General features: G+C 34.2%; 1 protein-coding gene and 1 non-coding gene across 4 annotated transcripts in view; one reads left to right on the top strand and one right to left on the bottom strand.

The window, feature by feature from the left end:
* Positions 1-24586, top strand: part of SEMA3D (semaphorin 3D) — a 185788-nt gene that overhangs the window by 90376 nt on the left and 70826 nt on the right. For all 3 annotated transcript variants that reach the window (XM_046670512.1, XM_046670511.1, XM_046670513.1), the window contains exons 4-6: positions 10239-10301; positions 18974-19093; positions 24029-24122. In XM_046670512.1, the coding sequence (XP_046526468.1) occupies positions 10239-10301; positions 18974-19093; positions 24029-24122 (277 nt within the window). The remainder of the gene's footprint in view (positions 1-10238; positions 10302-18973; positions 19094-24028; positions 24123-24586) is intronic.
* On the bottom strand, positions 4336-4441 carry LOC124244295 (U6 spliceosomal RNA). The gene has a single exon (XR_006889945.1). It is a non-coding gene; the product is annotated as a U6 spliceosomal RNA (small nuclear RNA).

The raw sequence follows: 24586 nt of genomic DNA, 5'->3' as shown, positions 1-24586 counted from the left end.
CTTTAGACATTAGTCTACAATGTCCCACAGCTTGCAAGTTCAACAGCAAGTGCTTCTCAAGGTCCCATTAAAGCCTTCCCTGGCACCTACTCCTCACCCTGAGGGTTGTAGGATCCATGATAAAACTGTCTCAGATGAAATATCCTTCTCAAGGGAAAGGAAAACACTTTCTAATAGCTAGTTTCCAACTATTTTATGACTTGAACATGGGTGAAATCATCTAAATGATTCTTGGCCACCTACTTTGAAAATTTTTACATCTTGAGTTAACATCTCATTTTGAATTTTTCCTCAGCTAAAACTTCTCTTTTAATATCTTGGTATACTATCAAAGCCATAAAATGAGCTCTCCAAAGAATGTTATTTTATCTCTAAACGTAATAGGCGAGCTCATTTATATCATTCCTGAAGTATACATATTGGAATCAAATGGGTAACCAAATGGAGAATGTTAAGATTCTTATTAATATTACTTACCTTTTGGATATTAATAACCTCAACCAAAACATTTGCTATTTTACATCTTGTTTCCTATGCTTTTCCATACTATTTCTGCTGGGTTCCAGCAAAGCTAAGCTATAACCAACACTCTAAAAGAGAGAATAGGACATGAATCAATCCATTTTTAAATGATCTTCAAAATTAATTTTCAAGTAGTTTTATGGTAATAGGCATCTTTATTCCTTTTCTATTCTTTTTTTTTAATTGAGAAAGATTAACCCTGAACTAACTACAGCCAATCCTCCTCTTTTTGCTGAGGAAGACTGGCCCTGAGCTAACATCTGTGCCCATCTTCCTCTAGTTTATACGTGGGACACCTGCCACAGCATGGCTTGATAAGCGGTGCGTAGGTCTGCGCCCAGGATCCAAACAGGCAAACCCCGGACTGCTGAAGTGGAGCATGCAAACTTAACCACTATGTCACTGGCCTGGGCCCTCTTTATTCCTTTTTATTTAATTAATTAAAATTTCTTTTTTCTCTTGAAACTAATATGTGTCAAAATTATATATTGTATATAAAATGTTCAAAGAATTGCTATGTTAGCTAATCTAAAGTGAAGATCTTTAACTGGGCCCCAACAGCAACCTGTTAGCTAAATTTATGTTATTGAAGACAAAAGAAGTATAAGTTTTCTGTTTAAAGTAATTTACATTTGTTTTTAATGTAAAATATACTAAATGTGTTTGGGGGTAACACAGGAAGTTTTTCTATGGGTTTTAAAATGAGAAAGCAGTGCACCAAAGCAATATATACATTGCATAGCCTACCTAAGATTACTGTGTATTTTTATGGAATAAGCTGAAACAATTTCATTTCACCTTGCTAAAATTTAGGTCCCTGCATTTGCTTAAGAATCTTACTCTGTTGGTTGTTTAACCAAAAATAATCAGAATTATTTTAAGGGAAACATTGGATAAACTTAAAGATGAAACACTTAAGCTAGAACTTGGACACTCTGAGAGGATTGAATTTTCTTTTTTTTAGCAGATTGTTAATAAGATAATTCGATATTTATAAATGTGACAGATTGTTTTCTTCCACCTAGCAATCATAATGTAATTTTTACATTATTTTTCTCCTTATTTAACATGAAAGCTAGATATGTGATTATGAAAACTAGTCAGATTACTTGAAATTTATCAAACTGTGCCCCTATTTTTAAGCATTTATAAGAGAAGAATAAGTAAGCTAAATGAGTTTGTAATTTTAAATATAATACTTTTCAGTGGAATAGTTAAACACCCTTCTTTGTATAGCATGAAAAAGCACTTTGTTATTTCCCTTTCATTAAAGAAGTCTAAAACAAGAGGGTTTTCATACATGAGGATTCTGTACTTACTTGCTTTATATTGAGTATAAGCAGAAATGCTTTTATAAATCAGAATGACCTTCTGACTCCAGTTCTGTTCACTTACTTCATGGCTGAATAAGACATTTTCATCTAGTGCTTTACCCTGTAAGTCTATTATTTAGGGGGAAGGACTCAGAATAAATAATGTCTCATTTAAAATCAAGTTATTGATAAAAGAAAATTACCAGTCTTTTTATTCTTAGTTAGTACTAGAATTTAAGAAAATATAAACACTTGGAAACCATGTGGACATCCCAGTAAATTAACTTTTGGTATAAGGCACCCTGCTTAGTTTCATGGTGATTAATCTTTTCCTATTGCCTGCAGAACACATGCTGTCTAGTAACCACAGAGGTAAAACAATCGCCCAGTTCATGGATGTGTTGGCTCCCCAACCCGGGTGCTGATGTGCAGGTCCCATCTGCTCACTGTAATGGACTGTCAGGATGTTGTTCAGACTGCTCAGACTCCTGCCAGAACTCCGACAAGAACTCTTTCTCTGTCTCCAATTTTAAGCGAAACTCTGGATCACTTTTCAATAATTACTGAGTGCTTATTATGTGTGTGATACTGTACCAGATGCTAACGAGAGTGGGAAGAAGAAGCAGTGTTGCTTGTCACTCCAGACCAGTGGTCACTAAGCTTCAATGAGTTAAATACTTGTTTAAGAAGATAGTGGAGGCTGTGACCTCATTCCTTACAAAATTTTGAGAAGATTTGATGAAGAAAAAAGAAAACAAGATAATATTTAGTGTTGCGTTATTTTTAAAAATTTGGCGATATTCCTGGGAAACTGTTTTAGCTTGGTCTTCAGAAAAGGCCTTCCTGCAGAGGCGGTATTAAAGTGGACACTTATTTATAAGAAGAGACCATCCAGAGGAGGTCAGGTGTATTCCAGGCAGAACAAGTCCATTTTAAGGATAATACTAAGATAATATTTGAAAGAACAGCATTAGCTGCTAAAGAGCGGTGTAGTACTCATCTGCTACAGAAGGTGGAATTCATCTTCTAATTTCATTGATCTTTACTGTTAGGAAAAGGTCCCAGGCTAAATTTACTTGCAAAAAGAAAGTGGCAGATGGATGCAATAAACATGAGTGTATTAGAATTCAGAGAGGGTTGCTGGAGAAGGCTCAATGTAAAAGAAATTTTGAACTGAATTCTAGAAAGGGAAAGGAAGAGACACAGACAGTTCTCACCCAAGACTTCACGAAGGAAGCTTGTGGGCAGACCAGACCCAAAACTTGAGAGCTAAACTTCCCAACTGTAACAGTCTCTACCCCAGCCAGTTTCAATTATGCAAGCTTTACTTTCCGTGCTCCTGTCATTATTTTTTAATACTCCATTCTTTGATCTCTGATGTCCTACCTCTTTCTGTCCTTGGAACCCAGAATAGTCATTGCTCCCTCAGTTGTTCAAATACTTGTACCATACGGCATTTAGAACAACATTTCTCCAACTTCTTTACAACCATTCAAAAACTAGAATTCTGTTCATTAATAGAGATGGCCACTTGCATTTTTAGGTCTTTGAATTTTTCTGAGTAATTAGGTTTTATGAACAAGTTCTAACTTCCTCTTGTATATTCCATTCAGTTGTTTTGGTATCTCTGAAATTAGGCCAAAGGACATTTGACTGACCTTGTACTTGCTAACTTGAGTCCATTAAATTGCTTCTCCAAAGATGAAACAAAGAACAGATATAATTATAATTTCCTTAGGATGTTGTTATAAGACCTTATCACTGTTTGAATGTTTCTGTAACTTGCTTAAAATTAAATAATTAAAAATAAGTTGCCTGACATTTTCACCTTACCAAATGATAACTGTTAATGAATTATATAAATTTTGAATGAAACAGTAATTGTTAAGGACATTGCAGTATTTTACTTGTGAGTTCCTCCTGCCTGCTTGTATTCAAAGTGAAGAAAAAATGCTTCAAAAAACAAAGAAATAGGTAGTTTTGGATTTTGGATAGAGATAAGCAAATAAAATCAATTTAAGATAACTAGATTATAGATGGCATATATATATATATTTTTTTTTTTTTTTCTTTTTTTTTGCTGACGAAGATTACCCATGAGCTAACATCTGTGCCAATCTTCCTCCACTTTATACGTGGGTTGCCTCCACAGCATGGCTGAGGAGTGGTGTAGGTCCACACCTGGGGTCTGAAACCGCGAACCCAGGTCGCCGAATTGGAGAGCACCGAACTTAACCACTACACCACAGGGCCAGCCCCATATGTTGTATTTTTAAATGCATGTGGCTCCTACTATATTTTCATAAGAAAATCAATATTAAATGACTTTTGAAAAATGTGTTTAAAATATAAATTTGTAGCATATGAACATATATAAAGACACACTGAAGACAATTTTCATTTAATTAGAATGATCTCTTTTCATATTGGTAATCTATATTCTATAACTCTAAAAGAAAAAATACGTACATATTTGTTTTTATTCTCCTTGTTTTTTAAAAGAAGTATGGAATGCTTCCCAAATTTGTATGTCTTCCTTGTGCAGGGGCCATGCTAATCTTCTCTATATGATTCAATTTCAATATATGTGCTGCTGAGGTGAGCATTATGTCTATGTTTTTTGAAGTTAATAGTTGATCCTTCCAAGTGTATCATGCAAAAATTAATCCTCTATAAATGGTCAATTTCAACTGCAAAATCTTATGAAAACAATAGGAACATACTACCATGGGTAAGTCAGTAAATTATAGAATATGGGGACTAACTTGTCAGACATACTTGTTTTAAAACATTAATGCATAAATTATCACTTCTAAGTGGAGAAATTTTATAAATTTATTCTGTTTCCAACAGTAGTTTTCTGTTATCAGCTTGGTTTATAAGATTAGCACTCAAATCAAAGCCAATTTGTAACCCCTAATTGTTTAGCAGTGGTTAATTAATAGTTACACCTTGGATAATTATTTTGAGAGGAATTCTTGGGCCCATCCGGTTCCACAGAAAAGATCTGTTTGATTTCTGATGTCTGCCCTGCACGTGGGTAGAGAGAGCAGCAGTAAGCTTTCTGCATATTTGAGATCCTTGATATCAAAGCTCCAAGGTTCCAATGACTACTATCCACCAAAATGATAGCCTTAAATCCTGTACCTGGTACGTCATACAGTGTTAGTTAAGAATTAGTGTGCTGTGGGAATATTTCAGGACAATTAAACTATGAGAATTATGCAAGTGGCATCTCTGCTTCTGATATACCTCTTTGATAAGTGAAAGAAAAATATCTGTGGGTAGCTTTCTAAAGGAGTAGTGAAGCTTTTAGAAACAGAAATATGTATTTTGTCCTCTTAATGCACCTTTTAATATGGCATAATGCTGCATGTGCAAGGGACTAAAGTGTGAGGAAATATATATGTCATTTTATTGCTGACAAATTCAGGAAGCAATGAGAATATTAATAATCACTGCTTCAAAACTGTTCACATTACCTAATGTTCAAGAGAGCTTTTTATAGATATTGCGGACATTGTATTTTTAAGTGTGAGGTGTGCTTCCTGTCTGAGAGTGAGGCAGTCTCAAAGTATACTGACTGAGCTACTGAAATAATCTCAGGATCTCGGGTACCTCTTGGGCTTTTGTATAAACTATGCTGAAACTTGCGACTATATATGAACTGTTACTCTATACCCAATTGGAGTTAATATCTCTCTCTCTTCCTCTAGGTGTCTGTGTGTATCCTTCTCTATTTCTCTCTCTTACTGTTTTTCCCACTCCATAACCATCTACACACATAATTTGACTAGAAAAATATGGAAGTGGTGGAATGCTTTTATATAGATAAGGAGATAGAGATATATGTCATATTATATATGTCACTTGAAAAGATTAATGAAAAACAACATGTTATTTGAACATATTTCTGCAAACCCTATGTAACTATAAAGTGATTTTTTTGTTGTGAATTTTTTTTTGTTTTGCTTTTTTTTTTTTTTTTTTTGAGGAAGATTAGCCCTGAGCTAACTGCTGCCAATCCTCCTCTTCTTGCTGAGGAACACTGGCCCTGAGCTAACATCCATGCGCATCTTCCTCTACAGCATGACTTTTGCCAAGTGGTGCTATGTCCGCACCCGGGATCTGAACTGGTGAACCCCAGGCCGCCGAGAAGTGGAACGTGCGAACTTAACCACTGCACCACCAGGCCAGCCCCTGCTTTGTTTTGTTTTTAGATTAAATTAAAAGAAATTGTTTCCTTAAATTTTTTCCAACAAGGAATCAAAAGAAATATTAAAAGAAAATAAACCCTTTATTCCAATGACTAGTTTGCAAGGAAAAGAAAACCCCATCATAAATCATAATTAAAATGATATCTTTTAAATATTGGCACAACTACAATGATTTTTCTTCCTTTTAAGTAAATGTTTAGAGTCTGGATGATAATCAGATATCTCCTAGGTGGTTGTTATTAATTCTATTTGTGATTCCTAGATTCTTGACAGCATAGAGTCAAAATAAGCCAATATATGATCTCAATTAATCTTTATTTTTAAGGCTTGAATGTTGCCTTAAGAAGTAAAGTGATATCATCTTAGAATTCCTGTACAATAATAATAATGATCTAAGAAAAAATTCTATTTTTAACAGGTTCTAGACTTATGAAATTGAAGGTGAATGATGAAAAGTGAGATAAAATTTGTGGGGAAAATCTGCTTTATAAACAGAAGTTAGAAGATTTATTCAAGTTGTTTTCTGGAGTCCAGCAAATTCTCAGTGCTTGTATATCTTTGTATCACATTTACCCACTAGTCAAAAACCCGATTCTCTGACTCTTGTAATTTTAGTTTTATTGCTTCATTAACTAGGATGGCATAACTCAATTTACAATTATATGAGTTATAACTAATAACTGAAAATGTCCAACAGAACCATTAAAACATCCTTTAGAGATCTGTATTCCTTTGCAAAAAGAAAAAAGAATCTGCACTTAGTATTTTAGTGTCAAGTCCTTAATACAAAATTAGAGTTGAAACTATTCAGCTAAACTCAACTATTACATTAGAGTTGAAACTCTTAAGAGCAAGTAATTTAAAACAATAGCTCAAAAGTTGGGGCTGGTAGAGACTGTGTTTAGCACTCATTGCTCGCTAGTGCTCCTGGGGTATAGTGGCTCCATCCTCTGTGCTCTCTCCTCACTTTCTTTGGATCTCCTGTGGCAATGCAGTTACCCTATCAGTTTACAGAACTATCTTCCTGACTCAAATTTACGTGCCTCAATGGCATACAGAAGGCCCTTCACAATTTGTGTCTATGATTAATGAACATTAACTACTATGTGCTAACTTTGGAACTTTCATTTAGATTTCAAAATTGATATAAGGATTGCTTCCACATTTTTTCAATCTTTAAATAACTCCCTCCTTTTAGAAGCCTCTTTAAATATAGTCAAAATCAATTTTAGAAACATTATTTGTCTCATAATTTGCTTTAACTCAATCACCCAATATACTGGTTTAAGGTAAAAAATAGACCCCTGTGATGATTTTTTCCCTCTTAAGTTTCATTTACTTAATATGAAAGAGTTCTATATTTTCCTTTTTTATATAGTATTAATATCCATAAGATATTCAGGTCTGAATAAATCTATAAATATTTGTTCTAAATTTATTTCTGAAATGTGATTAAATGTAGCATATAAAACAGAAAAGAACAGGATCTGACATATTGAAAAGGCTCAAAGAAACATTAATCTAGACTTGAGACCAAATAAAATGAGCTAAAGATTAAACCAATTGACAGATCATGGACATGCATTCTGGGTACAATTTATTTTCAGTCCAATGATACAAAGTTGTCCTCTGTAAAATCACTATAATATTCAAGAATCAGCAAGTATAGAGTTGCAGTTTTGAAAGATGAAAGAATTCTGGAGATTTGTTGCACAAACTAAATATACTTAACAATATTGAACTGTACCCTTAAAATGGATAAGATGGTAAATTTCATGTTATGTATATTTTACCACAATTAAAAATAATAAAAAAAGAATCAGCAAAAAAATAGTAAGAGGATGTTTTGAGTTTATAAGCTCAAATATGAAGCAAAGATTCCATAAATTCAAGATGCCATTTTTAAAGGAAGGAAAAAGAACACTCAGTATTTTTTTTTTTGCTACCAGTGGTTTAAAAAGAAGCCAAAACAAACAAGCAAGCAAAAACAATTTGAAGAAACTTTCAAATTTCCTGCCACCTGCAGTGTTTTATTTTTACTGTTCATTTATTCATTTAAGACTTTGTGATTCTAGCTTGATGACTGACTGTTGTCAGTTGGCCTATGCATGGCCCATTTTGATTTATTTATTTACTAACTTACATTACTTAGTTGTTTGTAATTATGTATTAAAAACCTGAAAATGCACCATCCAGAACAAAAGTTAAGATCTGGTAAAGAACTGTTTTTTGCCACCAATTCAACCTTTTCCTTTTTTCTAAATTTGGGTAAACATCTTTCTGTATCCTGTATTCATCACTCTCTTGCATTTCTTTTCACATATTTGTTGCATCTATATATATACCTAAAATATGCCTGTTTTAGTTGTGTTTAACATTATTCTAGGAGGATCATGCTGTTTGTAATTTGGGGGAATATACTTTTTTCACCTAATAATGAATTGCTAAGATCCATCCATATTGCTCTTCATTCCTGTAGTCCATTCATGTTTTACTGCTGGCTATTATTCAATATTGTGTGAAAATATAATTGCAGTGATTTAAACTATTTCTGAATAAATAGAATCTTTAGGTCCTCATTGTGAACCACAACAAAGTTAGCTTGTCATTTGATCCTACAGCTGGCTCATCCACCCTGCTTATATACACCTTTAGATTGTAATTTGTAGTTTTTTAAAATGGACTCCAGGGGCTGGCCTGGTGGCGCAGCAGTTAACATTTGTACGTTCCACTTTGGCAGCCCAGGATTTGCTGGTTTGAATCCTGGGTGTGGACCTACATACTGCTTATCAAGCCATGCTGTGGCAGGCGTCCCACATATAAAAAAGAGGAAGATGGGCACAGATGTTAGCTCAGGGCCACTCTTCCTCAGCAAAAAGAGGAGGATTGATGGCAGATCTTCCTCAAAAAAAACAAAGTACTCTAAACGAACAACGTTGCTTCATTTAAAAATCTGAATAAGTTCATTGTATTTATCTACTAAGAGAGTTTGAGTTCTATTCTCTTTTTTTCCTTATTCGGAGACATAAAACCCTAAAATTCCACTACGAAGATAATATCATATAAACGTTAGTGACATAAATCATTTGTTAATTCCAAATTTGAGAAGTCTCTTTCAGTGTATTCCCTCAGGATATTCTCTTTTTTCCTCACCTATTAGAAGATTTTCTGCTAACATTGGTGAGAAACATAGTAAAAGTTTGTCAGGAACTCTTGGAACGTTATAAGCAACTCAGAGCTTGCTTTTCTTGTTTGGTCTTGCCTATAGCTTAATGGAGAGCATTTCCTTCTCTAAGCTAATGTAGCAGTGTAACTGTTTAAACCTTATGTTGCAAAAACTTCCCGACAGAATTCCAAAAGTGTGTTTAAAAACCAAAACAAAACCTTTGTGATAAATTCAAGATGGTTAAAGCATGATTAATAGCTACCAGTCAAGGAGTTTGCTGCCCTTGTCTTTAATCATTTGCCCAAATAATATTTATTATTCAGTGATTAAGACCCCCCCAGTTCAGGAGACAGATAGACTTTGGGTCATATTTTGGCTCTGCTGCAAACTAGCTTCCTGGCCCTTGACATGTTATTTAACAACTGTATGAATAACTTTTTGGACCGGAAAATGGGGAGAGTAAGTGCAGCTATCTCATAGTGTCATTATGAGATTTAAGTAAGATAATGCTTATAAAATCAGTGACAGATGATCTGCCCTCCAAACATGTTAAATATTGTCAACAAATCCACACTGGTCTTTGACTTGGAGCAATAACTTCTGCTTATGACAAAGAGCTGTTCCCACACCTCACTGTACATGTTTATAATGTACTACCACTGAGGAAACATAGAGTAAATAGGGTAAATAGAATCTCTTAAGCAAATGCTAATCTGAAATTCTGTTGATATCACAATAAGAATTTATGGCCTTCCCAACATAATTTATCTATTGTTAAATACATTTATAAAGAAATTTGAATATTGACAAATAAAAGTGGATAATTCTGCATAGTTTTTTCTTAGAAACTTTTTAGGATGGCCTAGGAAAATATTTAAATCTCAAAATTCTTACAGTATACCTAACGGCATGTTCTTGGCTTGATATCCACTCTTAAATTTCATGTACTCACTTCCCTAATTAGAATTGTACAGTGTTTTCAGATGTTCAAATTCTAACACACCTTGAAATGTTTTGCAGATATATTGGCCGGCTGCAAAGGAACGAGTGGAATTATGTAAATTAGCTGGGAAAGATGCCAGTGTAAGTATGAGACTTTAAAAAATATCTTTGTTAAACTAGTGTTAATATGATAGTAAATATTTATATTGGGTTTTTTTCAATTGATGGCATTAGTATATTACTTTTAACCACACTAACTTTTTGTGTAAACATTAATATGATGTAAAATATTTCTACCTTGCCAAAGGGAATAACATTGTCAGAAATTTAGAAATGCTATACTTTCTAAAGTGTTAATTTTGAATATTATTTTTTAACAAATCTTAGAAATACATTTAAAATATTAAAAAACAACCATCAGAAAATATTGTGTTTCTAGGATTGTGTATTTTTCATTTATATGTATTTTGTAAGTGTACACAAAATCATCAGTTCTTTTAGCGTTATAAACATTCAGTTGATATTTAGTTTAATTTGGGTTGAAATTAAACTTGCCACATCTGGAAGAATTCTTTGAAAAGTTGAGATTATAGAGATATTAAGAAGGATTGGTTGAAAATGAATGACAACATTCTGGATTAAGAACTAGAAATAATTTACTCTAAAATTTACATAAGCATAATTATATGAAATAACTTATAAAGGATAAATAGTGGGGTCCTAATAGAAACTTTTAGTTGAAGCTGCCTTAAGGACCAGAGCACACCCTTAGGTAGGTGTGACTACTGTAACTGTCTTCGGGGCATCCCGTCTGGATTGCTTTTGCATCCTGCAGGTTGTCCTGCATGCTCCATAAATTGTGTTGCCTATTTTACCTCCAGCAGCGACTGAAGAGCACTGTGGCTACGACTGCTTCTTCTCCTCATCAAAGTATTCTGATACAGGCCAGATGCTCCATGTTCTTACCTGACTTCTTGCACAGTGGTGATAGGCAGAATTGCTTTTTTGGCAAAATAAATTACTTCCTGAATATTAACTCAAGATGAAGAGAGGTTCTAACTTTGGATCGAATCATGAACATCTTGAGGCTTCTTTTGCAACATCCTCTAATGTTGCCTCTAACCATAATAACTCAGGAATCTAAAGCTGATCAATGCCTTCATATTTAATAATAACAAATAGTGTGTATCTGAAAGCATAATTAAATTAAAAATTCTCACTTTATCACTGTGATAAAAGTAAAACAACATGACACATGATGCTTAATGAAGTAAGGGGAAGCTTACAAGACTAAGAATCTGAGACAATAGGTTTGTTTACTCATCTGTTCATTCATTTATTCAACAAATGTTTATTAAAAGCTGAAATATGTGCATAAACATGTGTATGAAATTGATACAGTATCAGCTTTCCTGGAGCTTTCTGTCTAATGAGAGATACAGCTATTACTCAAATGATGAAATACAGTTGGCCTTCCGTATCTGTGGGTTCTGCATCCTTGAATTCAACCAACTGAGGCCTACAGTGGTTGTGTCTGTACTGAATATCTGCAGACTTTTTTTCTTGTCATTATTGCCTAAACAATACAGTACACTAACAATTTACATAACATTTACATTGTATTAGGTATCAAAAGTAATCCAGAGATGATTTAAGTGTATGGGAAGGAGACGTGAGTAGCTTATATGCAAATGCTATGCCATTTTATAAGAGACTTGAGCACCTGAAGATTTTGGTATGGGGGGAGAGGGGGTCTTATAACCAGTCCCCACCATGTATACTGAGGGACTACTGTGCATAGTAATGGTAGTGCAAAACAAAATAATCAAAACAAAAGAAAGAAGCTTTTGTTATGCCTGATTTTGTACTCAGTGTTAAATGTGATTTTTTCAGGAACATTTATGTTAGCAGAAATATATCAGGGAGTGTTAGTATCAAATGCAATAGGAAATAATTTTTACATTTAGTTTTCTAGAAATGAAAGAGATTAAACTATTTTAGAATTTATTCTTCTTCCTTTCATGTCTCTAATCTCTTCACCCTGTTCAATATCCCAGCTCTGAGCAGATGCCCAGGTCTGCAAAAGCGTCAATATTTTTTTGATCTCATAGGGAAAAAGATGCTGTGCTTATGAGAGTTTTCAAAATTATGTTGTTGAAAAACAGTAGAAGCATGTCATAAACAGTATGAGCACTTTTACATTTTGTGTTTCACCAGTATAGAGTGTATGATAAGGAGGCAAGTAGGAAAAGGGTATTTTTAATTTACACCGATAAACTAATGCCACTTTTCCTACGGAGTAGATGAGGAGTAAATACTCAAGGTCAAAGAATCAATGAAGTTTCAGTTGTGACAGTGTTCTCATTTCAGTATGGCCACTAATTCCAGTTATATAGTGACTCAGTTGTCTCTATTATTAAGTTAAAGCAAAGGATGATAAACTTTTCTGGAGGCCGTATCCTAGAGCACGTAGGACCCAGTATATGGAACCTGTTCTTCCGCTTCAGTTGTATTTGGGAGCCGGTAATCATCTCTAACCTTTACACATACCTACTACCAAAATAGGATTAGAGGTTTGGGGAGATTTTCTCTTTCTTCTGAGCTCTGTAAAGTTTGATGTTGAACCATGTAGGGATAATGTAAGTCTTTGTCTCTTTTTTAATGTTTCCCTTTAAAATAATATTATATTTTAGAGTTACTAAGAATAGCTAACACTTTTATAGCACTTACCACATTCCAGGAACTATTTTCAATACCTTATATTTCTAATCTCATTTAATCCTTACAACAATACTGTATGCTGTATTTTATTATTATTCCTCATTTTCCAGATAAGAAGACTGAGGCCAGAAAAATTAAATGACTTGCCCAATATCACATATCTAGTAAATAGTGAAGCCAGGAATTGAATCTGGAAGTCTTGCCCACGATCTGTGTTCTTAGACAACACTATAATCTATGCATAAATATCTGAACTGTACATATAAGATCTGAAAACTGTATCCATCAAATCATTTCTCTCTTCAATATCACTGTAACATAGACCCTTATTTTACAGCATTGCATAGATTTTGGCCAACAAAAAACTGAGACAAGTGTGTGGTTTTATTGACATCTTTTACTACTTTTGGCATTGCTCTCTCTCCTCCCTTCTCTCTAGTAATTTTTACCTACTTCCCAAGTGTGTGTTTAGGATTAACAAGTGTTTGGAAAGACTGTCCCTTTACACACAGGTACTATATAACTGAAAAATAGTGAATTATTTACCATAATGAAAGTTAGCTAATTGGGGTGGGGAGGGAGCAGACGATGAGGAAACAAAGGAGAACTATTCCACTTTCTTCAGCACAGTGCCTAGTTCATGCCAAGAACGGAAGAGATGACAGGAAGCTCTTTGGTAGTATTTTGTTTCTTACTTAGAATATTATTCAAAAGAAAGTCACTAAAGAAATATTTTAATCCTGACTCTGAAGAGTAGGGTAAACAGCTCAGTGCAGGCGAAAGAACACACCAAGTGTGGGCAGCATGGCCTGTCTGTCAGTTTAATCATAGAGGAGCACAACTTCGTCAATAGAGACAGTACATAGAGTTAAGGATCTTCCATCTCTAAAGGTCTATGATTACATTCTTTCTTTTCTTTTCTTTGTTTTTTAAAGAAGAACATTTAAAAGCAAAACAAAGTGTTCATTGTAGGAAGTTTGCAAATTATATAGAAGTCATCTGTAAATATCTCCTCCCCCATGGACATTACCCAGAGATAGCTTGTGACATTTTGATGTTTATTCTATCTTATCTATTTACTATTTTTCAGAATGAAATCATTGTATACATAGTCCCTTAAAACATTTTTTTTCACTTTGCAGACTGCCATGAGCAGTTTCCCATGTCATTAAATTCCTTTTTATAACACTACTTTTAATAGCTACAATGCATTCCTTTATATATTATTTCATCAATCCCCTATTGTTAGAAGTTTGATATGTATCCAGTTTTTATTGTTGTAGATGATGCTGCACATGAAAAACCTTATATATAAATATTTTGAACATCTATGATTATTGAGTAGAATTACTGGTCAAAGGATATAAAATTTTTTACACACATTGAAAAATTGTCCTCCAGAAAATTTATGCCTGCTATGCTTTATAACCAACAGTGCATGCTCATGAGAGGGTATATTTCCTCATGTCCTTGGTAATATTGGACAGAGCATATAGTTAAGATTTAATACTAATACATAAATGAATAAAATAAATATAGTTAATCTCTGCCAACAAAGAGAAAATTATTTTTGTTGTTTTAGTTTGAATTCTTTCATTTGTGTAAAGACTAAATATTTTATGTGGCTGTAAAATTAGAATTTATTTTTTGGAATGACAGATCCCTACAATTTGTTTATTTTGAAATTTTAGTGTTTGTCTTTTCCTTACTGATTATTTACAGATTATATATATGTATAAAGTATATTTATATATAAAATATTATTACTTTGTGATCCATTCAAGTAAAAAATATTCTTTCTCAGTTATCCTATGTGATATATAGATTTTTAAATATTTAAATAGGCATATCTCTCATTTTTTTAAAAAAGTGTTTTCCTTTGCCCTTTTACCACAACTGGCTTTTTTGCTCTGTAGAAATCTCTACCGTTAGATCTTCCATTTTTAAGAGAAAAATGTGATATTTGGATTTTCATGTATTTGAAGTGTTGACAACTTATTAAAATATTTTCAATTTTATAAGACCTAGACAGATATCTCTGCAGACTGGATTCTATCCGAAGTCTGCATGACAAACCTAACATGTAGCACAATGACATGCATGTGGTGAGTGATCAAAAAATGTTGGATGATCACAATATTATGCAAAATAAACTAAAAATAAAAACAGATAAGATTTCTAAACTATGAGTGTCTTTCCATATATAACCTAAATAAATTAAAATTGCAGTTGAAAGTCATTTATCAGAAATATGTGGAAAGCTGATTGGATTTAATTGAACTATATGTAAGTCTGTGAGAATTACAAGTACTCTGTTTTGCTAATCTTTTTCCAGGTACTGGGGAGAACTAAAATTCCAACTGTTAATACATAGACTAATATATATTTGTGTTTTCTCCAAGTATTAATTCAGTTTTATATTTGCTTTATTTATTTAATTATATATACATGTATGGATGCATAGATGTAAAATATTAAAACAAGTAATGTTACTTGAGAGAATTGAAAAGTTGATGCTTGTTTCTAAATCTCTCTCTCTCTCTTTCTCTCTCTCTGTTCCAGTCAGGGAGATGGCTGGGGGGGAAGGAGGAGTAGGGAGGAAGAAGAGGGAAGGAAGGAGAAATTCGGTACTTTTCGGAAGTTGAGTATATTACTTGCCGAATTGAATTTTTTGGTCACATACGGCAACCCTTGCCATTGTGGGCAATAGCTGACAAATTAGCCAGCTTTCAGGGAAAGTTTAAATCACTGCTTCTCAAAGTAATCTTTCTTCATGCCTCACAGAATTAAGCTACCATTAATCCATGAAGGTCGCTAAGTGAATTAAATCAAGTTAATTATTGCCCATGCTATTTAAGCAAAACTTTGAAACTTTGTGCATTAAAAGAAAATGACACAATCTTTGGGTCTTAAAAAATAAGTTATCAATTAAATGAGAAATCATTGTAAAGTTTTTGCATTGTATTGCATCGTATGTTTAGCTGAAATGTCCACTCCAGTCCAAATTTAAAATGAGACCTTATCTTTTAGAATCTCTGTTCCCAGTTCTTTCCTTCAGACAACCAATGCCTTTTCATTGCCTCCATGCTGCTTAGTGAACTACCCTCCCTCCACTTCACTACAGAAAACTTTGAGCGGAACTGACTTTTTTATAAACTGTGTCAGATAATGCAGAACTTATCCATCTATTGTTCTCTTCCATGTCAGCCCAATCTGACAGAAGGGAGGAATTTCATAAATAAATCCTTGGTAATGTCTTACCAAGTCAGAAACTAGCATAAAAGGTTACTTTCCAGGGCTGGCTGCATGTTAATAAAGTACTCCTAGAAAAGTTAAAAGATGTGAAATGTTTTAGGTAGTTTCAGAGCTTTTTTTAAAGTTTATTAAAATTATATCTCCTATGTGTATAAAACTTCCCCCTGGTCCTTATTTGCCTTTTTAGACAGTGCTGTATTCCTCATCATCCCTAGTCTTTCTGGCTCCATAATTTATAATCTGGAAAGGGAGTTGCTTTATTTCTTTATACAAAGATTTATTTCACAATCTTGTAAAATTACTGTTTTAGTCGGGTTGGGCTGCTATAACAAAATACCTTAAACTAGGTGGTTTAAACAACAGACATTCACTTCTCACAGGAGGCTGGGAAGTCCAAAATCAAGTCTCATGCAATATTCAGATGATTATTTGGTTCCTGGTGAGAATTCTCTTCCTGGCTTGGAGATGGCCATCTTCCTTTTGTATCTTCATGTGGCAGAGAGACTGAGACAGCAAGCCCATGGTCTCTTCTTATAAAGGCACTAATCCCATGATGAGGATCCCAGTCTCAAGACATCTTCTAAAGCTGATTACTTCCCAAAGGCCTCACCTCCTATTACACTGAGGGGTTAAGGTTTCAACCTGTGAATTTTGGGAAGACATAAATGTGAAATCCATAAAAATTATCCTCTAAATTCTATGACAATTTTACAATGGTAAAACTGAGATTTTGAAAAATGATGAAATAACTAGAAATGAGTCAGTCCCATCTCATTCCAGCTAAATAATTCTACTCTTCTCTTCCGTGTGTATTGTTCCTTGTGTAGATCTCACCCTTGCATAAATCTCTTCATGGGGGAAAGACAAAGAAATAAAAGTCCTTTCAGTGAGCATGAGTGGGCAAAATAAAGGCTGAAGACTATTCAAACCTCTTACCCTAGCAATGAGGCTAGCATTATAATTCATCTGATGATCATGTAGTAGTTTCTTACAGTGCTTTTGTGCAAATAGAAGATAAGTTCTCTTCATCAGACACCTTGATGGAAGGGTAGAAAGCTGACATAATATGATTTTGTTAAACAGGACTATCTGCCATAAAATTGTCTTAATGAATATAAAATTTTTCTTTCATGGGAGTCTACATATAATAAATATAGGAGAACATATACTAAACATATGAAAATATTCCGGATAATAAAGATGTCTGTAGTGTGATTTGCACATCCTTAGATAGGACCTTTTTTGTAGCATACAACCCAAGCAACTATATGTGGTGGCCCTCTTCCTGTTGGAGAGTGCTGAATCTTCCTACCTGATAAGGAAACATCCTTTACTTGCATGGCTAACTGAGGGACAGATATTGTCCTTTCGTATGGTCTTAGGCAACTGCTTTGTTTATAAGGAAGCAGAGAGCAGAAGACTCAATGAGTTCATTGTAACATTCTTTGTGGTAGAATGTGCACTTTTTATTAACTGGAATCTACAACTTCTTGAGACATAAAATTGCCAGGCTCACTGGACAAAGGAAGAACTAGATACAGGCCATAGCTATTCACTATAAAATCAGAACAGCCACTGGGATATTGGTATTTTGTATAGGACAAAATCAGTGTAAGTAATAAGCAATTATTAAATGTAATGTTATTTAGTGTAATCCATATAACAATTATAAGAAGCCTATCAGTTGTTATCTGTCTTTTAAAACTTTTACTTAATTTTAAGAACCACCTTATCAGTTAAGTCGTTGTCTTTTTTTTTTTTTTTTTTAATATATTCCTTCTAACAACAACAGTGACCAAGGGGTCAATACCTGACTGGTGAGGAACCCACGGCCATTCAGACAGGGAGAAACTGGACTTTTTCAATGATTCCCGGTGGTTTCATAGGTTTTCAACTTGCTTAGTGAACACCTGCTATCCCCTGGGTAGGGTTAATCTAGAATAAAAGTATGCTACAGCCTAATGTTCCTCGGGGGTCTTTGGGTCCAGGAATATGAAGCCATGGTTAAGAAATTGTTTCCAATAATTATGTTAATGATAAGGAATCACTTACAGGGGATAAATGGAAAATAATCTAACAAGAATGACTATCCTGAAATATTGAGAGTCACTATTTACAAGTAACTGGGGTACAGAAAATAATTAAGTTACAAAGATAATGAGGATGTAAAGAAATATTTTTAGGCCTAAGCATATACAAAACAAGCAAAAATGTAAAACACTTCAAATATTTGACGTGGTGTTAAAAAATATTCATGGGAAAAACAGAGAGATTCTTGGAATAAGCAGAATTAAGCTGAATCTTAAAGGTTCTAACATTGAAAATGAAATAACGTGGTAGGATATTATGGCCAATAAGAATAGAATACATTTATAGGAATACACATCCGTGTCCAGTGCTTTGTTCAGTGTAGCTGAGACAGTTGATGTTGCAAACAGTAGAATCTACATGGGATGGACAATGTAGGAACATCAGAACATGATGGGTTTTGTTCTCTAGGTAATTCTTGAAAGAAAGTAGGTATAGCTCATTCGTATTCTGTATATATCCATTCTCTAGGCCCCATTGAGTACCACTAGAGGGATGTGCATTCTAGCACTCTGATTAGTTAAAAACATTTAAAACTTCAAAAAGCTTCAAAGTTATTCATTTAAGCTACAGTTTCTAATTTGTTTTGTCTCCTTTGCTAAGTCAGGTGTTTAAACATTTCTCATAAATTTTTTTCATTTTAGTTCTGTTTTTTGATGATTTATCTCCTTGGAAAACAGGTGGTATGAACGATAATCTTTCAAAAACCTGAATTATGTGATAATGCTTTTATTTTTTATGCCCAATAGACAGAATGTGCAAATTTCATCCGAGTACTTCAACCCTATAACAAAACTCATGTTTATGTGTGTGGAACTGGAGCATTTCATCCAATATGTGGATATATTGATCTTGGAGTCTACAAGGAGGTAATATAATGAAATAGCATGAAAACAATTTATCATAACACCTTGTTACTTAATGTCTATGATATAAAACAGGCAGATTTGAATATAAAGATTGAATCGTTTAGTTTTTGAACTGTATAAGAACTCATGTTCCCAATTGCTTTATGGATTGTCATTTTGATTATACACTTTATATACCTAATAAAAAATCTTTCTTTAAAAGTTTTCTTAACGGGATGATCAAAATTGATAGTGTAAAATGTTGAAAGTACTTAATTTCTATGGGCTCTATGTGTGTCTTTATTTTCTCTTGAGTTTCCTTTATAAGTAGATCTATAAGGTATGTTGCTATTGGTAAAAATACATTTCCCATAAGACCTTGCAATGTAATTGTATCTGACAAATAATTTCATTTTTCCCACCTAACAAATTTGACCTGTTACCTACATTTACAATAGTGGACACTAAGTACAGAGAATGTTAAAGATTTTCTTAAAAATGTATAGATAATCATTAGCACACTGAACTCATTGTTTCTGCCAGACCAAATTTACATAGTAGAAATAAAGGATGTGTTACTTAGGAGTAATGTATTCCAGCTTTCAATGCATTTTAATAAATGAGAAACAGGCAGATATTAGTAATTTAATTAGTAACTCATTCATTAGAGTGCTTTTTTTGTGCCATAGACTCTGCGGCCACTTTACACGGATTGTTTCTTGGGAATTTCACAGCACTCTTAATGGAGTTAGTATCTTTATAACTCCCAATTTACAAGTTAGTAGAAATTGAGTCTCAATGAAATTAAATAACATGCCTAAAATCACCCAACTAATAAATGGCGTTGCTAGGAATTGAACCAAAGCAATCTATATCTAGAGCAAGCATGCCCAACTGAGCTTTAGAGTATGTACTCTAAAGTGGTTCTCTGTTTGGGTTGATGGGTTGCACTGTCATCCTTATGTTTGTGTATGTACTTCTTGTGAATAACCACACATATTTGCAGGATAATTGGCTGCATGTTTGAAAGTAAAGTCTGTGCTTATGGAACAGGTTTATTTACATTGATTTAACTGATTCATGCAGAAATCAAACCCACAACTGTGGCTGGATTAATTTTCCTCTCTAACCAACTTGTCTAGCCAGCCCAGACTCAACTCTTTGAAAATAACGCAACTGTGATAGTCAAATCTCTGAACCACTAGGACACTTGGCAACTTGAATCCATCATTCTTTGTTGCTGGTATAATATTCTCTTGCCAAGCTTTGATGAAGGGTTATATAAAACAGTAGCTCATAGCATAGGGTGTAATTATGAGATAGTCCCACATCTTGGATGTGTTTTGAGGCCTAAGGCTAAAGGCCAACTCTCAACCTGCTAAGGGATGCAAGTAGTGTTCTTCAGCTCCCAAAATTCACAAGTTCTGAAAGGGAATTAGATGGAGCTAATTACTTAGCTTGGGACTGTCAAGAAGCCCTGGGGCAGTCAAATTTCCAAGTTCTGTATATAAGAGAATTATGGGTGAACAGGGGTATTGAGCTTCATGAGTTTTCCGCTGGTCAGGAGTACAGCTAATTGTATGTCAGCCCTGATTGAAGATTGTTAACTTTTTAAATGAATTGTTAGTCCCAGGAATTCCTTGTCCTTCCAGAGGGAATTTAGAAGGCCCATTTTCAACACATAAGGCTACTCCTAAGGTGGCTGGGAAGAAGGAACAGCAATATATAAAAGGGATGGAGGAGAGAAGTGTGGGATGTCCCCTTTCTGGGAACTTCTGTTCACTGTGGCTGAGACAATAGGGAGAAAGAAGAAAAAGCTAAAATGAATCCCAGATTTGTGTCTTTGGCAGTGAGTTGGAGAGTGGTGTTATTTATTGAGGTAAGAACGGGAACAAGTTTGTGAGGAAAATGGTGAGTTAGTGTTGTACATTCTGCATTCGAGAAATGTTCAGTAGGTTACACCAAGTGGGCAGTTGGATTTGGTTTTCAGGACAGAAGTCAGGGCTTCTGTCAACAACTAATACTTTGAGCATGGGGAGCCAGAGTTTGAATGATGGCCCCAGTCATTTACCAGCTCTGTGGTCTCATGCACACTGCATAAACTTTCTAAGCTTCTTTTAATTCAGCAAAATGATGAAGATAATAGTAACTACCTCACAGAGTTATTTTGAGGATACAAAGAGAAACTGATTGTATAGGCTTTGGCATAGCACTTGCTTCATTCCAGTCACTTAATATTCAGCCATACTAGGCAACAAGGAACACAGAAAGGTAAAGAGGCAAAGGTAAAGTATAAAGGTAAACCCTATATAAAAATAATGTCTGCAATATATGTATGTGTATATATATATGTGTGTGTATGTATACACACACACACACACTCTGCAATACTGAGAGTGCCCGCTAGTTCAATAATTAGATCGGAAGTATGCTCTTTCCTCTGGGATCTCCTCTCTGCTGCTGCAAATCTCGTCTTTCAGTGGGGATGCTATTAGTAATAACTTTGCCTAGTTGTTGTGATGATTAAGTGTTTCCTATCATTCTTATCCTCTTATCTCTTTAACAGTATTTTCTGTGTGCAGCTTAGGTGCTTTTTTGCATAATTAATCAGGAATTTAGTGGGAAAAATCTTATAAAATTGAAGTCTCAAAAGTTAGAATGTTACGTAATTCATTTTTTCTCAGGAAGTCCATTTAACCAGCCATCATTTTTTTACATCATTTTCTTGTTAGTGTCCTTGACTCTGGCTTAAGGAAACTTGCTTTGCCTGCTATCTTCATTCTCCGGGAGATTATAAGGCAGACCTTCTCCTCAGCCTCCACAAATGCCAATTTTTTTTTTTTAAAGATTTTACTTTTTCCTTTTTCTCCCCAAAGCCCCCCAGTACATAGGTGTATATTCTTCGTTGTGGGTCCTTCTAGTTGTGGCATGTGGGACGCTGCCCCAGCGTGGCTTGACGAGCAGTGCAATGTCCGCACCCAGGATTCGAACCAACGAAACACTGGGCCGCCTGCAGCGGAGCGCGCAAACTCAACCACTCGGCCACGGGGCCAGCCCCCACAAATGCCAATTTTATAGGGTTATCTTAAGAATTTAACGAAATGTTGCATTTTGAAAACAGAAGTCTGTACAATTATAAGGTTTTATTTAGTACTTTGCATCAACTATGACATTCTCCCAGATATTTTCTTGTCTTTTCTTTTTTAGCTTTTTACCATAATCTTCTGGAGCACTAGGATTCAGTTTACTTTTTCCCTTTACAATGTTCCATTATAGGCTTTAGAGTCCACAGTTCTGTTTGACCTGTGGAGAATAATGTGCCCTTCATGATATTTGAAGATACTTAGGGGCCACTATCTACAGGTGTATTTTCCTGACATATCTCTAGCCCCAACACAGTTGGGAAGCAAGCCCTAAATGTGTTCTCACTGGGCTTCTTTTCATGCCTAGGCTCCACTATCACAACATGCCATTAGCTAACCTGTTCTAACTAAACATATTTGGGCTTGATCATTTTACATGGTCATAGTGCATCTATAAATTGATTTCAACACATTTTTAAATCCATAAGTTTGAAAGTCTGAGACTAGATTAGTTAAGAACATGAACTTAGGAGACAGCCCTGAGTCCAAGCTATGGTTTTGCTTCTTAGTAGCTATGTGATGCTTAACAAGGTACTTAACCCCTTCTATCCCCAATATTGCTCTTCTAAAGCTCAAATTCTTAAAGTGGCTACATCTTTAGGTTTATGGTGAGGATTCAGTGAGACAATGTACATAAACTTCCTGGCCCATGGTTAGTACTAGTTAACTGCTAGGTACCAGTACTGTTAGTATTAAAGTGCCTTTACTTAAAACTATGAAATAGCAGTTGTTAATCATGTTATATAAATTGCTATATTATTATTTTTTAATAAGGCAGTAGTTACTATTGGTCCTGTTCAAAAGAAAAAGATCTGAAATGACAACATAATACAACAAATGGTCCAATTTCCTCTATGCCTTTTGCTTCATTGCTTGCTTTCTAGATAAGTAGCACTGAATGGTTCTTTCTTGTTACATGTCCTCTGACAAAACTTTGTAGATATGCCATCTAGAGAGAATATCTGAAATGCCTAATTTCTCTAACTAGTGCATATGAAGGGTGAGTCATCAGCCTTTTTGCTGGATGGTGGTGTTATCATTGTTATGAAATCCTCAAGCTCATGGAGCCATATTCATTATACATTCATATTTTTCTTGGAAAGTGCAACTTAAGATGTTATTTTTTCCTGAATATTAAAAGTCTGTCCGTGTCATTCTGTCTGTGGCCACTACTGTAAAAATAGATGTTTCAGCCAAAATAACTATGTGGCTTTAATGTGTTCAGTGTTTTCATAATAGTGAAAAATACTACAACAGGATTTTTTTTTGCCCGCATATATCAACAGCTCTGAGAATGAACTGCCTGCCTTAGAGCACTTTTATATCACTAAAATTACAAAATATCATAAGGCTCAAATAATTTGGTATAGTTGCAGGTGCTTAAGTAAATAGACCACAATAGTTGTGAAAGTATAATTATTATTATAGTTAATTTATTTCTTAGATGAGGAAATTGGCTTGTGAGGCTCAATATATTAGTTATTAGGCTTAAGAAATATGTATGCTTGATTTTTTTTTTATAATGATAGTGGTCCAGACTAAATGAATTGATGAATATATTACTACTTTCAATTGAAAAATTCGTTCAGTATTATCATTACTACTTTGGGCAGATAGAGAGCAAAACATGGGAATTGAGTCTTGCCAGAAATAATATTTGCTAGAGCATTATGGAGCACAGCATGAAGCACCTGCTATATGCTCAGTCAGTGTTTGTTGAATTAAGGAGTTAGAATTTAGTTCTTGTCTCCTATGTTCTTTCTGATCCTGATATTTTTAAAAATCTCACTTATGTTAATATTTCTCATAACAGGAAGTTATGTTCAAACTAGACACACATATTTTGGAGTCTGGCAGACTGAAATGTCCTTTTGATCCTCAGCAGCCTTTTGCTTCAGTAATGACAGGTAAGATCAATGACAGGCAGCTCTTGCTTTTAGGTGGTTTTCTAAAAAGGTATGTGTAGATTAAACCACATTCTTTTATTGAGTTAAAGATTATTTTGGATTAATCTTCCACTGGCTATTTGATTATAGTATTCTAGTGCCAAATCTCTCTATATTTAGTATCCTTATCAATAAAGTGAGTCCCCATCAATCCTTAATGTCTGCTCAGTTGCTGCTTTTTAAATAAACTTCTGGTTGAATTCTTTTTAGATACAAATGACACATGCTCACTTGTTCTATAATTTTACATTGAGATGTCTCAGATTGTTTTTATATTAAGCTATGTCCCTATTTGGCTCTCTATGGAAGTTAAATTTAGCAATTCCTTAAAATTAATATGTTACAAAATATATTGAAGATTTGAGTGGAAAGATTAATAATAAGGCATAGTAGATAAATAATTAAAACAAATGAATCAACTATTG

The sequence above is a fragment of the Equus quagga genome, chromosome 8 (assembly GCF_021613505.1).
Source record: "Equus quagga isolate Etosha38 chromosome 8, UCLA_HA_Equagga_1.0, whole genome shotgun sequence".
In the NCBI taxonomy this organism is placed as follows: Eukaryota; Metazoa; Chordata; class Mammalia; order Perissodactyla; family Equidae; genus Equus; species Equus quagga.
The sequence above is the reverse complement of the archived record's forward strand: the minus strand, read 5'-3'. Positions and strand labels throughout refer to the sequence as shown.